This window comes from Taeniopygia guttata, chromosome 1 (genome assembly GCF_048771995.1).
Source record: "Taeniopygia guttata chromosome 1, bTaeGut7.mat, whole genome shotgun sequence".
Lineage (NCBI taxonomy): Eukaryota > Metazoa > Chordata > Aves > Passeriformes > Estrildidae > Taeniopygia > Taeniopygia guttata.
The window spans coordinates 66632743-66647326 of record NC_133024.1 but is presented as its reverse complement, the minus strand read 5'-3'; the positions used below and the strand labels follow the sequence as shown (position 1 = coordinate 66647326).

Genomic DNA, 14584 nt, shown 5'->3' with positions numbered 1-14584 from the left:
GCGCTGCGAACCAGCCCCGCCGAGCCACAGCTGGCTGCCGCGCGGCTGGGGCGGACCCCGCGCTCCTCCGCGTTCTTCCTGTCCCCGCTCCTTCCTGGAGCTGCCTGGGCTGGGCTTTTAAATCATCAGCTTTAGGGCCTGATTGCTTTTTAAATCCGAAAACCTGTCCTTCTTTTGCTTTCCTTTTTTGTTTTCTCTGTTGTTTTGTTTTCTCTGTGGCCTTCTCTGTTTGTTTTCCGGAGGGATTTGGAAAGAGTGGACAAGCAGAAAAATGTAGTGGTTGAAGTTCTGCCTGCTGGTGGGACGGTTGCAAATGGGAGCCTGAAAGCTGCTCTCCGAGACAGCTCAGCTGGCAAGAGGAAGCTCTGACCCTATGTGCCAGGGATGAGGAAGGCAAAAATTAGCCCTGTTATTTAAGGTGGTCACGGGATCCAGCATCTTTCCTTCTGATAATTACAGTACCAAAAGGAGTAGTTGTGATGAGAGATTTGAAGAACAGAAGACAAAATTCACTCCACAGTGACTTTTGATTCAAAGATGTTTGATAATTATTTGCAAGCGCTAATAGAAAGCGGGAACACTGACAGAAATGAGACAGGGCAAAAGAGACTTCTTAAAGCAAAGTGGAGAGAAAGACCTGTGAATCTGCTGCCCAGGCAGCCTCACATCAGCTCTAAACAGTCTGTAAAATGCATTATTAATCAAATTGCAGTCACCTAAAAGGTAATAGGGTGATAATGGCAGCAAATGTGAGTTACAAAAACCAAATTATCTAGGAAGACATACCCTAGATGGATGAGGCCCAAGTCTGGGAATACTTAAGTGACTTGCACGTACATAAGTCCATTGGCCCTGGTGGGATATACCCCACAGGTGCTGAGAGAGATGGCAGATCCATTGCAATTTCCAGCAGCTTTGATCAGTCATGGGAATGAGGGGAAGGATGGGAATAAAGCAACATCACCCCCATCTGCCAGAAGGACAAGAAGGATGACTGGGGGAGCTACAGGCTGGTCAGCTTCACCTCAATCCCTGGGATGGTAATGGATGAGCTAATCCTGGAAACCATCTTCAGGCACATCCAAGAGAGTGGAATTGCCAGCAGTTGGTCAGTGTGGCTCAAACAAGGGGAAGTCATGTTTGACAATTTGGTAGACTCCCATGGTGAAGTGATTGGCCTGGTAGAAAAGAGGAGGGCAGTGGGTATTGTCTGCCTGGACCTCAGTGAAGCCTTTGACACTGTCTCCCCTGACATCCTTGCAGAAAAGCTTTTGTTGTGTGGGTTGGATAAGCAGTGAGATGGATTGAAAAGTGGCTAAACCATTGTGCCCAGACTGTGGTGATCAGTGGCACAACGTAGTTGGATCACAGTAACTAACAGTGTACTCCAGGGATCAATATTGCACAACATCCCATTAATGATCTGGATGATGGGCCAGAGTTTATCCTCAGCAAGTTTGCAGACAGCGCCAGACTCATAGGAGTGGCAGTCAGAGCAGAGGGTGATGCTGCTCCAGCATCAGAGTGACCTTGACAGGTTGGAGAAATGGACTGATGGGTACCTCATGAAGTTCAGCAAGGAGAAGTGCAAAGTCCTGCAGCTGTAGACAAAAAACCCATCATGCACCAGGACATGCTGTGGGCACCCATGTAGAATTCAACCTGCAGAAAGGAATTTGGGTGTCCTGGTGGATAGCAGGTTGAACATGAGCCAGCAGTGGGTTTTTGTGGCCCTGGGTCACATTCGACAAAGCATTGCCAGCAGGTCAAGTGAAATGATTCTGCTCCTCTGCTCAGCTCTGGTGAGGCCCCATCTGAAGTACTGTAGGTAGAGTTAATTTTCTTCCTGGTAGCTGGCATGTGGCTCTGTTTTGGATTGGTGCTGGAAAGGCTGCTGATCACAAAGGGATGTTTTAGTCACTGTTGAGCAGGACTTACGCAAAGTCTAGGCCTTTTCTGCCTCTCACATCACCCCACCAACAGTGGGGTGTACCACACACCCAGTGGACTGGGGGTACACAAGAGTTGAGAGGAGACAGAGCTGGGACAGCTGACCCCAGCAGATCCAAGGCTTACCCCATACCATTAGCACCATGCTCAACATATAAAGCTAGGGAAAGAAGGAGAAAGGAGAGAACACTTGGAGTGATGGCACTTCCACAGTAACCATTATGTGTGATGGAACCTGGCTTTCCTGGAAACGGCTGAACACCTGCCTGCCTGTGGGAAGTGCTGAATGCATTTATTGTTTTTGTTTGCCTGCATGTGTGGAATTTCCTAACCCTTTTCTCACTTTTATCCTTCTCATTCTCTCTCCCATCTCACTGGTGGGGAGTGAGCAAGTGGCTATGTGGGGCTAAGTTGCCGGTTGGGGTTGAACCATGACAATGGGACAGAGAAGATGAGGAGGAGGAGGAGGCTGTGCCAGGGGACCTGGAGGGACTACAGCTTCTGTCTTCCAACCCTGTTTTGGGCTGAATTTGTACAAGGAATATGAAAACAGTGAGTGAGAGGAGGAAGCCTGTGAAATGTGGAGGAGGAGGGGTTTTTGAGGCGGTGCTCTGTCAGCTCATTCTCTTGGCTGTGCAGAATGAAGACAGCATTTTAAAACCTGTAGCATTGCCCTTTTCTTCATGCTGAACTTCACAGTGCCAGCTCTGTTCATGCGCTCCGCTGGGGTTCTGTCAGGGTTGAGCAAGGATGCGATGCTGAGGCAGGCTGTCGTGACGGCAGGGAGTCACCCACACGTGTGCGTGTGCACTACATCTGACGGGGCTGCGGTGCTTTGAGTTTGCAAAGCACAGTGCTCATATTAACCAGGCAGTCCAAGGGGCTTGCGTTCCCTTGCATTTATGACAAAGCATGACAGCTGGGTGTCACCTGGCTTTCATATGTGGGAGGTTCACACAAGCAGCCTTCATTTTATCAAGACGCACTTTCATTGGAGTCCTTTCTCCTGAGCTCTGATCGCAGTGCATGAGAGGAGAGATGAACATCCCAAAAGGTATTTATAGATCTGTGTTCCCACTCCTTTCCTCTTCACCATGAAAGCAATTCTACAAAGGGATTATTTTGACTGGCTGTTCAAGGTTCCAGAGGAGGAGATTAACATGTAGGAAGTCTCGCAGAGCAACTGGGAAAGCTCGCTGGCTTTGCACATTTTCGTGAGCTTCATGGCTCACTTTGTCAAGGTTATCTCCCTGGGACAGGATGATGTGGATGTCAAACAGCCATACAGCAAGGAAAAGGGCTGGGGTCTGACAGCAGCTGCCAAAGTCCTGAATTGCCTGTGCCTGAAGAGTTCTGACCACATCTGGGGGTTACAGAAGATGCAGGCACTGTTCTCCAATGTGTGTATCCCTTCCTGCACATCCCCTTTTATTTTTTTTTTTTTTGTCTATTCAGGAAAATCCCTTATTTCAAAGATGCAAGTGAGACACGATGGAGGTGTTTTGCACTGATGTTTCTCCCAGGTGGATGGGGCTTTCCACTGGTGCCAACTTTGTCTTATCCAGACAGTGATCTTGTGTGTGTTTAGGTCTCAGGGAGAGGGAACAATTTAGTGTGTAGATATGGAAAACACTGCTAACAGAGTCATTTTAGCATTCCCTTGCGAAGACAATTCCCCAAATTGCAAAAAAATTGCCAGAATCTCCTTCTACCCTGCAGCTATTCCAGCGCTAAGGGGTATGGAAAGGTGATATTTCTCCCCCCAAAGAGGTTTCCGCTCTGTCTGACTGTACAACAGTGTTGCCTTTCCATGGTAAAGGGACTTCTTCTTCCATGTCTCACATACCACCTTGATTTCCTTGTTTTTCCTCAAGCAGAGCCCTCAGAGTGATGCTGCCCTTAAAAAACCAACCAAACAACAAAAAACCATCAAAACAAAACCCTTAAGTTCCTTTCTTAGGGCAGCCACACGAAAGATGTTCTTGCTGGCAAAACTTTTTTCTCCTTGCACACCAAGAAATAATTTTAACAAGCCCTGGAGTTGATGTAATGGGTTTTTTTTACTTCAGGGAGGAGTGTGAAACCCTGCTTTCCTCCACGCATACATGTGGGATGGCTTTGGAGCAAACCTGGGTGAGAGGAGGGAACAGGCTGGGTTTCCAGAAGAGCACTGGGGATGTCAAGTGCCAAAATGCCAAAAGTGGTGCCAGGGGACGGGGGAAATCAGAAGGGGCAGAGCAGAAGAGCAAAGTGGGGATGAGTGTGCAGTGAGAGGCACTGAGCAGCAGCGAAGCAAAGAGCTGCCAAACAATGAGCAGGGCAAGGAGAAAGCAAAGGCATCATCAGCTCATCTCCCACCATGTGGCCAGCACACAGGGTGAGGGATGGGAGGTTGGGTCAGCCAGCTGGAAAGCCTGCTGGCATAAACTCCTGGTGTGTTGTGGGGTTTTTTTGCATTATGGCAACTTCACACCTCAGCAGCCTGATTCCTACCCTCTTTTATACAAGAGTTCTGCTGAATAGAAGTCACCTCTGGGAAGTCTTTGATGGGGGGAAGTGCGCGTGTTTTCTTGGCAGGTTGGAGCAGGCCCATGTGCTTGTACTGCCAGTTTTAAATCAAAAGCAAGCTGCAGACTGCCTGGTAGGTTTGCACCTGCACAAAACAGGTAGCAGAAGGGTAAAGCCTGCTGCAGGAGGACAGTGGGAATCCTCCTACCACAGATGCCCCGAGGACCTGTCCTGTCCCCTTCATTCTCTCCTGTCAGCAGCTCCCTCCTGCATGCCCATGCCCATGCACAGCTCCTCTCTTTACAGCCATAACACTGATTTGTCTGCTTAGACAATATTCTTCTTTTGACTTAATTGCATATTGGCTTTTAGGTGATGGGTTTTTCTTCTCAGAACATTAGTAGATGCTTAGCATTAAATACCATCCCTAAATACCAGCTACAATCCTGGGCTCAATGGAAATTAATCCTTTGCTCAAGTAGGAAAATATTGTATTCTGAGGAAAAAGAGAACTTTAGCTGGAATACAAACATTTTCAAACAGCTGTTTTCCTTTTCTTTTTCTTATTGAACTTCTAAAGCAGATGGCAAAAGTTAAAAATCTAAAGAAAAAATCACAGGCCAAATCTAAACCTTGATATTCTTTATGGCCTTGCTTCTCACACCACTGTATCTGTATGGACTGTAGGGAAGGCATCCCAGAAAGACAGCCTTTTCCTATTATGATAACTATGGCACAGCTCACAGTGTTAATCACCTACCTCTCAGCCACTTTATTTCTGCGTATTTGTTTATACCCAAAGTATATGAGAGTTTTCCATGTATAAGACTACAGATTATAAACATTTGCATAGTAGAAAGACTGGGTAAAAACACCATTGTAAGTAAATGTGTCCCCATTGGAAAAGATAGGTTATGCACGTTGGCTCCTGCTGGGAACTCCTACCTGGCGGTGTCCCACCCAGAGTGAGGTTTGACTTGCCTGTGACAGTAACTAGTGAGTGATCTCTTCCTGCCCTTATCTTAACCCCTTAGCCTTTTGTTGTATTTTCTCTTCCTTGTCCAGTTGAGGAGGGAAGAGATAGGGTGGCTTGGGTGGGCACCTGATGTTCAGCTAAGGTCAACCCACCCCTCTGTTCAGCACTGCAGCCTGTGCTTCTGTGCCAGCTTCATCAAGGGGTTGGATCCGAGCTGTGAATATGTTGCAGCAATTGTGCTCAGCTATACTGGTCTTCAAGCACTAAAATTGGGGCACAACTGTGAAGTCTGAGCCTGTACAACCCTGAATGCTTGTAGCTGTCGTTGTCTTCCAAGGAGTTATTTGTAGGGGGAAGGATGCAGGATCCATGCCTGGTAACAAAAGACATATTTCTGCACTCAGCAGCAATGCTCACAGCACTGGTGTACTGCCCATTCCAATATTCCAGGGGGTTCAGGAGCTCTGGCTTGTGATGTGCAGGCCTGGGGTCTCCTCACTGATGAGACTGATGGAGATGTGACCAGGGAGAGCATCTGCATGAGAGCAACACCATTGCTGAGACTTGTCAACATTATTTCTCCTCCCAGCTACTTGTGGAGTGGCTGAGCACCTGCTGACAATGCTGTGGAAGCCTGACTGGTTTCTTCCAGCCTTCTGCTGTTCCACACAGCTGGCCAAATGCTGGGACATGCTTTAGATATCCAGGTTTTGTTTGTCTGTGGGAAGGGCAATAGGTATCTTTCCACATTATGTATCATCTTAGATCACTGAGTGTAATCTCCCTGGGCTTCATCTGTACATGACGAGCGAGTGAGCCCGTGGTTGTTGGTCTCATAGGCATCAGAGCAAAGGGTGCTGCCACTCTCCTGTGAAACCATAGGAAGTGTTTCATGATTCAAGATAAGACCTTCACTTCCTCGTTCTGTGCTCGTAGCGCTGAGCTGCCACCGAGGCTGCACCATCCACCCTGAGAGCCCTCTCACAAAATGGACCAGGAGACCCTGGGAAGCATTGTCCTGCTTGCCATCGTCACCCTGCTCAGTGTTGTCCAGAATGGTAAGACAAAAATAAACATTTATTTAAGGGATAGAAGGGAGCTGAGGAAAGTTCAGGATAACATATTCTGAGCTGATCTTTGGATAGATAATCTTTAGTTATAAGTGCATGTATTCTTAATCATGGCTTTGGCTTTAGAAGCAGCCTTCTAAGAATGGAATTTTGTGTGACATGTTGGCAGTATCCTGACAGTCACATGGTCTTACTCTCTGACATTTTGGAGTGAGTTTGTTATACATTTCAGCTAATGTAAGGACTAATATGCTGGGATACCCTGTGGCAATATGAATTTTTATTTGATGATTAAGACCTCCTTTTCTGACCTAGGTCCATGCTATGGTCAGCCAGAGCTGCTCTCAAGCTGAAGCTCTGCTGCCCTGTGCAGGGATGGAGTCCCTGGGGGGCTGCAGTGGGAGCTGGAACATGGATCTGGGTGAAGGGAACAGAATTGGAGGAGTCTGTGTGGGCTATTTGTGGGTAGGCAGCCCTCCTGCTTTCCTGCATCTCCCAGTCCTGCAGTATAGCTAATCTCAATTAACTGTGGTCCCAAGAACACTGTACATTTCCTGAGATGGTGAAGTTTCCTTCTCTAGCTCTTATTCAGACCTTGTACAGTCCCCTGTATAGTCTTCAAGATGTTTTAAATAAAACAAGTATCTCTCCTCTAAAAATTTGATTTTAACTTCTTCATCCTCTCTTACAAATACTTTTTAAAGCAGGAAATTCTGCCCAGAATTCAAAGAAAGGATTGAGTTTTGCCTCAGCTGCACTAAGTTTGCCGAGGTTCAAAGAGACTCAGCAATGGGCTGGGTGGCTGGTGAAAATTCCAGAAATCTGTAGTGAAGGCATCTTATTACAAATGGGAGATTCCCACTGAACACAAAGTCCTAGGAAATGGGCTATTCTTGGGCTGCTGCAGAGAGGGGGAAGTGGTGGGAGCCTAGCTGCCAAAGAGCAAAAAAAAAAAAAAACCAGATGCAGACTGGTTTAGTTTCAACATAGGCACTAAATGCCACATCATTTAACCCAATGCTATTCTCTGGCAAATGCATACCATGTGACATCACCAGAATATGGCACATTAAGACCAGAGCATATACCATAATTAAGAAAATGTGTCAAATATACATTTCTTGCTATGTAATCATATGACTTTATCTACAGGGCTTTTTTCATCTCACTCAGGCATGTCAGACTTCCATCCACATGCTTTTATCTGTCTGTGAGATTATGGACCCCACTGTTACAATGGGGAAGTAGCATGCTTGGCAGAGTCTGCCAACATGTGAGGCAGACAGCCCTAAACCATGATTTCAGGCTTTGCGTCATCGGATTTCCTCTTCCCAAGCTTTCTGTCTAGAAAGACCAGACCTGATACACAGTCTTGCAGTGAATGCAATTATGAAGGCAGTAGAAATGTTTGTCAAGGGGTATCAGGTGTGCTGAACTCTTGCTGTGGCTCTCATTCAGCAAAGCACTTGGGCCTCTGCTTGACTGTCTCTGAGTGCGTGAAGTCAGTACCATGTAAATTTGTGATTTAATGCTTCTCTGTGGAGGGTGCAGGACTAGAAAACAGCTTGAATGCTGTTATTCGTGAAGATGGAGGTGGGCTATGGTGCTGCCCCAGTTTGATGTCCATTTCCTGTCACCTTGTTCATGATGGAATCTCCACATCCTACAGAATGACTCACGTGGCCACATACCACTGAGTGACGCATGCAGCCTGAAGTTTTATTCTTTTACCAGAGATATCTTGCAATCCAGCAGCTTCAGGGCAAATCAGTGGTCATTGCTGAGCAGATCAGGACAGAGGAAGCAAAGTGGAGAGAAATAAGGAACATGTTTGCAAGTAGTGGCTATGTGGGATCATCAGCTCCCAGTTTCTGTTGTTACAGATTTGTGAAACAACCAGGCTTACACTGAACTCTTGCATGTTACCTTGATCAGACTGGGACTCCCACTGTTCAGGCTCTGGGCAGTCTTGCAGCCTTGGAGCCTCAGGGCGTTATCTCCTGGAACAACTGAGGTGAATTGAACCTCTCCACTCCAGCCTTGCTCTGCTCACTCCTCTCATGATGGCTTGTAAAAACACCCTCTTGGCTCCTAGCATAGTGGAACTTCTCTGCAGCAGCAAGCTGATATTTGGGAAGTGGCAGCAGCTGCAGCAGTGGAGAGGGAGATAAACAGCTTACTTGGCTTTCTTGGAAAAAAGAAAGCCAAGTATGTGGTATTTTCTAGAGATTTTCAAGCATTATATAAGAAAGGGAGGAGGTATGCTACCAGTGAGTCCATGTGGTCCCAGACCTGCAGGAAGTCCATTTCTGCAGCTCGGCACTGGACAAAAAAGTGCTGATCAACTCTGTCCTCTTCAATTAGGTCCTCTTAGTCACTGTAGGCAGGGTAACCTCTTTGTCAAAGGCTGTGCTGGTGTGCAGATGGAGATGCTGAGAACTCTGCCACCAGATGATGTCTGGTCTGGGTCCCCCAGGAGCCAGCCAGTGCACTGTGCTGGTGGCAGTGGGAGGGTCTGCAGCCTGGCTCAGAGTAGGGATGCTGGCTTACAGCACTGTGGGTTTCTCTGCAGAAGGGCTGTATGTGCCCAGGGGACCCCACAATACTGGGAACCGAAAAACTCAGTAGTTTTTGTTAAAGACAGTGGAAGTACAAAAGACCTATTTACAGCATCAGTGAACAGGGGGTGGGGGCAGAAAGAGGCAACCCTTCAGATTGCAGGGATAAAATCCTATGGCTTATATAGCTAAATTTTTATTGTTATAAAAATTTATTTCCTGATGGGCTGTCTTTCATGTGTATATATTAGGTTAATATTCCAAGCCAGAGAGTGATTTGGACACACTTAAGATGGTGTGCACAACAACAGAAAGCTTGCAGCTTTTAGCCAGCTGGAGCTCTCTCTGGTGTACTTAGACATATGATTGATGGTCTCTGGTTTAGTGTCATCAGATAAAACGTGTTTGTCAAGAGCATGATACATTATCTTGAAGTGTTGCATTTTTGCAGCAGCTAACACTCTGACACAACTCTTGCTTAAAATGAGGATGCACACAGATCAGCCATTAAGACCAGGCTTTCTTTGGGCCTTTCTGGGAAAAGCCCTGCAGGATGTCCTTGGTTTGGCAAATGGGTTTCAGTAAAAGAGAATAGACTCCCTTGTCTCCCTACTCTGTTGGAGAGCAAGATTTGGGGTTGGCAGCTCTGACTGGAAAGCTCTTTTCCCACTGGGAGCTCAAAGGACCGGGTCAGGGCAGCATTTCTGTAGAAGAGATGCAGAGACTGCCCAAAGTGCAAAGCTGGGATGAAGCAGGGATTGGAGGTGAGAGGCTGCTACCAGCCACATACAGACATGTGGGGATGCATGGAGGGTTTGGTTAAACCTGGGTGACAGAGCGAGCACACTGGCCACATCCAGTACCCTCACACACTTGTGTCTTCTTCTGCCATCTGTCCAGCATTGATGCTTATGGAAACAGAGCCGAGCCCACAATGCCCAGCTTCTGCAATATCTTCAGGTGAGATCTCAGACTGAATACTCTGTGTTTTTTTAACAGCTTTTTTCGCTAACAAAGTGGAGCATGAAAGCAGACACTGCAACGGGAAGGTGTTGCAGCGGCAGGGATCCTCCTCCTTCGACCGTGTCTACACTGCCAAGTGAGTAGACAAGAACTGAGGAGTCAGTGAGGGTAGAGTGGGGTTCATCATGCTCTGCATTAAAATTAAATCCAAACCCTTTTGGGGGCCAGGGGTGGATTCCAAATTGCCTCAGGTGAAGGCTTTGTACATAATCCCTAGCTGCGCTCAGTGTTCAGACATGAGGTTTTCAGATATATTTGCTGGCTGAATCCAGCACCCTTCTTGCCACCATGTGGTGCATCTATATAGGTTTATAGCCATCACAAGTACTGCGTCCCTTCATCTGGTCTCTCTAGAGCAGTTCCCTTTCCCCTGCTGGAAGTGTGGCACAGGCACAGCCAGAGTGCCAAGGGCTCAAAAGGAAAGAGCCAGCCAAGATATCAGCCTGCTGAGGAGCAGGTAGGTGGCAGAGCTCATACAAATCCCTTGGTCTCTGGCACCTCCCTTGGCACACAGCTCTCCACTCCACTCCTTTGCCACATGGAATCACTCACAACTTCACTTCTCTCCCTCAGAAAGCATGCACAGCTGAAGGAGGCAGCTCGACACCATTCCTGTTCCCCTGCAAAGACACATGTTAACTCTGTGAGACACTCTTAGTTGTGATGCAATTCTACATTTGTTGGTTTCATCCAATAGCTTTATTGGTATGACTCAATTAAAAGGACTTTAAGCCAATAAAGCTCACAGCATGTATCATGATCAAATGGGTTAGGGAGAAAGTGGCTTTCACAGGGGCCAGGCGGGCACAGGATGGTTTGTTTTCCTCATCAGGCGGCACAAAGGCATCTATTATCTGAGTGAGAAAACAGGGAAGCAGACCTGGGTGAGGAGCCCAGCCCTTGGCAGGTCAGGGACCTCCCACCACTCTGAGGTAAAAGTCTACTCTCAAGAGCACTAGTGCAGCCCGAATTCACCTGCCACCAGTCTCTGCTGGTGAAACATACTGATTTTTTCCTATTTGCCTGTGCTCTGATTTCTCTCCTATAAATTCCATTCTAGTCAAAACTGTGGACATGCATACCCTACGTTTCTCGCTGTGCTTTGGTGTGCTGGCCTTCTCTGCAGCCAAGGTAACACAATTGTTTGTTTGTTTTTTTCCTTCCTCAACCTGGCGACACATTCTGCAAAAGACGGTGAGCACTTTGGAACTTACACTTTCAGGGACCAAGCCTCCTGCAGCAGGGGAGACTCTCTTACCCCCCTGTCCTGGAGCTAAGCATTGAGTAGCAGCACTCATGGCATGGCTTGGCTTATGTTAACAGGTGTGTTCCTAGACTTCATTCATGGTAGTCTAGGCCAGAGGCACTTCCCATACTGGCATTATGGACGAGTTCCCTTTATTTTGGGTGAAGGGTTTAATACTTGGTTGCTGGATTATTGCCACATTATTCGGTTTTGGGACAGGGAATAGGCTCAATTTATTAAATTGCTAGAACTGCCAGCTCTCCCCTGTGCTGAGGGCCACCTGGTACTATTGACCTGCATTTCTAATTGTGATCCCTTTCAATGCAATGTGAGTTTATCCAACATGAAGATGAGTGCTAACCTGGGGTACATGTCTATGCTTTTTGGAAAAAAAAAAAAGGAGATTCCTGACCAGGAGAAGAAGGGGTTTTGCCTGCAATTGTGGGAAAGGCGAGAAATATGAGATAACCCCCCTTTTTTTATGCTCAGAAGTTAGTATTGGACCATAGTGTATCCTCCACCTGCTCCTAGTGAAGTACATCTACCAACTGCCTTCTATTTCTGGTGAGGACAGCGTCTGAGTTGGGACTCTCTTTCCTGAGCCTGGTACAGCCTACACTGGGTTTCACAAAATCATAGAATGGTTTGGGTTGGAAAAATCTCAGAGATATCTCATTACAGCTCCCTTGCCAGCGGCAGGGTCACCTTCCACCAGATCAGGTTGCTTAAAGCCCCATCCAGCCCGGCCTTGAGCACTTACAGGGATGGTGATGCATCAATTCATCACCTGAGTCATCAATGGGGCATCCACAGCTTCTCTGTGAAACCTGTGCCTCACAGTGAAAAATTTCTTTATATATAATCTAAACTTGCTCTCATTCCATTTCCCTTTGTCCTACGAGCTCATGTCCTTGTAAAAAGTCCTTCTCTAGCTTTCTTGTAGGCTCCCTTTAGGTACTGGAAGGATGGTGGTGAGTGTGTGCTCTGCAATGGGTGCAGCTGTGTGCAGGGTTACACCCACAAAGTCTTCAGAAAAGCTGGAGCGAGGGCAAGGCAAGTGTTGTTTCCTGTGCAGACGTCTCCATCCTAGTTCCAGTGTTTGTCCCATAACCCAAGACTGCAGATTTCCATTTCCATTCCAGCCCAGGCAGCAGATGGGGACAGTGTGTGCAGTGAGACCTGGGCTGGTGTTTTTAATGTGTTTTTTTGTCCTTTACCCAGCTCCTGCTGCCTTTGCTGGCCTGATGTACTTGTTTGTGAGGCAAAAGTACTTTGTGGGCTACCTCGGGGAGAGGACTCAGAGGTAAGGACTTGCAGAGCCTCTTTTAAAAATCCAGAATGTGGTAGCAGTGCAGCTGGATGCTGCACTTCCACAGGCAGAGCCACTGGCTTGTGGTGCTGCCTGCAAGAGCTGCTGGCATTGGGTAGAGCAGGAAAGCTCCTGTCTTTTGGATAAATGGGGGTAGCTGTGGGAAATGTCAGATGTGCAGCAGCACTGGGGTTAGGGGGCCTACATCTCCTGCCCACAGGACTCTCTAAAACACAGGTTTGCATGTTTGTGTCACTATTTGCACAAGATTGTCCTTTTATATTAATATTTATATTTCATTTATATTAATAAAGAAAATTACACACATGTGAAACAGAATTGTCTCACAGCCTGTAATGGATGAGAACACATTCAGGTGTCTCTGAACAGACACTTTTGTAAGCAGCAGCCTTCGCTGAGAACAGAAGGCCAAATCCAGACCCAAATGGATCCTGAAAATTACATTTAAGCCCTTTCAACTGCCTGGCAATTCAAGACAGAAAAATTTTCCCCCACTCTCTCAAGCCCCTGAAGTCTTTCATTTGGTTTCAACAGCAGTCCAGAGTCTGAGGGTTCTCGTGTGAGATGATGCACATTAAGAAATTGCTTTCCCCCATTTCTGTCTCTTCAGCACTCCTGGTTACTTGTTTGGAAAGCGCATCATTTTGTTCCTGTTCCTCATGTCTGTGGCTGGAATACTCAACTACTATCTTGTCTTCTTTTTCGGAAGTGACTTTGAGATACACATTAAGACGATAACCAGTGCGATCTCTCCATTGCTGCTCATACCCTGACTCTCCACAGCACTGAGGGGGTCAGCTCGCTTCATATATTGATGCCCAGAAGCTGCTATAATTCAACTGTTTAAGAAATGAACGCATAACCCAGTGAGATTTCTGTAAATGTCATGCTTGACAAACTCTGTAGTTTGATTTAGCCTTGCTTTTTTTCTTCAGGAAAAAGATTTATCATGAGCACTTGGCACGCCCAAGGAATGGTAACAACTTTCAGTTAATTCTTTAGAATTTTTTCCTAAAGGCATCTTGCATGCTGACTGGAAGGGACATTGTATGCTTGCTTCATAACTGTGTCATACTTAGCTTTTGTCCCAAAACCCAGTGTTGTTCCTGACTGTGGTGGCTCCCCCAGTCACCCTCAGATGCAAGAGCAGCCTTTCACCAGCATTCCACGCGCCTCTGCCTGCACAAAGGCATGGACCAGCCTCTTCACCTACTCTTTCCCTCCAACTTGTTGATGGCCAAGTTCTTGCTGTTGCAGGAGGGTGGCAAATTAGTCCCTTCCTTGATAAAAATTCATGTGCATAACACTCACCACACTGATCTCATTTACACTTCAGCCTCTTTGTTCTGCCACAGTTGGGAAAAGGAGTGGTGTGTAAATGAGGAGCTGGTGTATCGCCGGTGGAGTTTTGATTGGCTTTGTTTAATAAAACAGTCTAAAGCGGTGAAATGTGTCTGCTGCTGTCTTCTTTACCCAGTGCGTGATCCCCGTGCTCCGTGGCTCAGCAGCTGGACAGTGGAGCAAGGACAGGAGCACCGGGCTCTTTGTTCGAGCTGCGCATCGCCCTGTGCAAAAGAACTGAGCTTAACAACTCCCGCTCTGTGAGCACGTTCAGTGTTCTGCTCCCAGCTCTGACAATGTGCCCCGCAAGTCCGTGCCGAGGAGAGCTTTGATTACTGGTGCAGACCGAGGCAGACAAACAGGTCGGCACAATCTTTTTAAATATTGCTACCCTCCGAGTGCTTAAGCTCTTAAGCCTGTCTGATTGCTGCATGCAGGATGGATAAAGCTGTATTTTATGACTCCTTCGGGAGGGAATGAGACTCCTCGCTATGTGAGAAGAGGGTTTGCAGAGCTGTTCACAAAAGCAGGTGCAGAAAGCCTTTGTACTACACCAAGGCTGGAGGGTTTTGGTGCTGTCTC

The 14584-nt window shown here is 47.1% G+C and overlaps 1 protein-coding gene across 1 annotated transcript; it reads left to right on the top strand.

The window, feature by feature from the left end:
* The first annotated feature begins 6333 nt into the window (after positions 1 to 6333).
* Positions 6334 to 14110, top strand: ALOX5AP (arachidonate 5-lipoxygenase activating protein). The gene is made up of 5 exons (XM_002194805.7): positions 6334 to 6492; positions 10062 to 10161; positions 11146 to 11216; positions 12553 to 12634; positions 13272 to 14110. The coding sequence occupies exons 1-5, from the start codon at positions 6423 to 6425 to the stop codon at positions 13432 to 13434; spliced, it is 486 nt and encodes a 161-aa protein (XP_002194841.1). The 5' UTR covers positions 6334 to 6422; the 3' UTR covers positions 13435 to 14110.
* Positions 14111 to 14584: the final 474 nt, after the last annotated feature.

What these genes read in the sequence shown, in the direction of transcription:
- ALOX5AP (XM_002194805.7), top strand. Translation starts at nt 6,423, where the DNA reads ATGGACCAGGAGACCCTGGGAAGCATTGTCCTGCTTGCCATCGTCACC. An exon ending in GACCGTGTCTACACTGCCAA is followed by an intron (nt 10,162 to 11,145) that starts GTGAGTAGACAA and finishes ATTCCATTCTAG; the next exon opens with TCAAAACTGTGGACATGCAT. An exon ending in CTCGGGGAGAGGACTCAGAG is followed by an intron (nt 12,635 to 13,271) that starts GTAAGGACTTGC and finishes CTGTCTCTTCAG; the next exon opens with CACTCCTGGTTACTTGTTTG.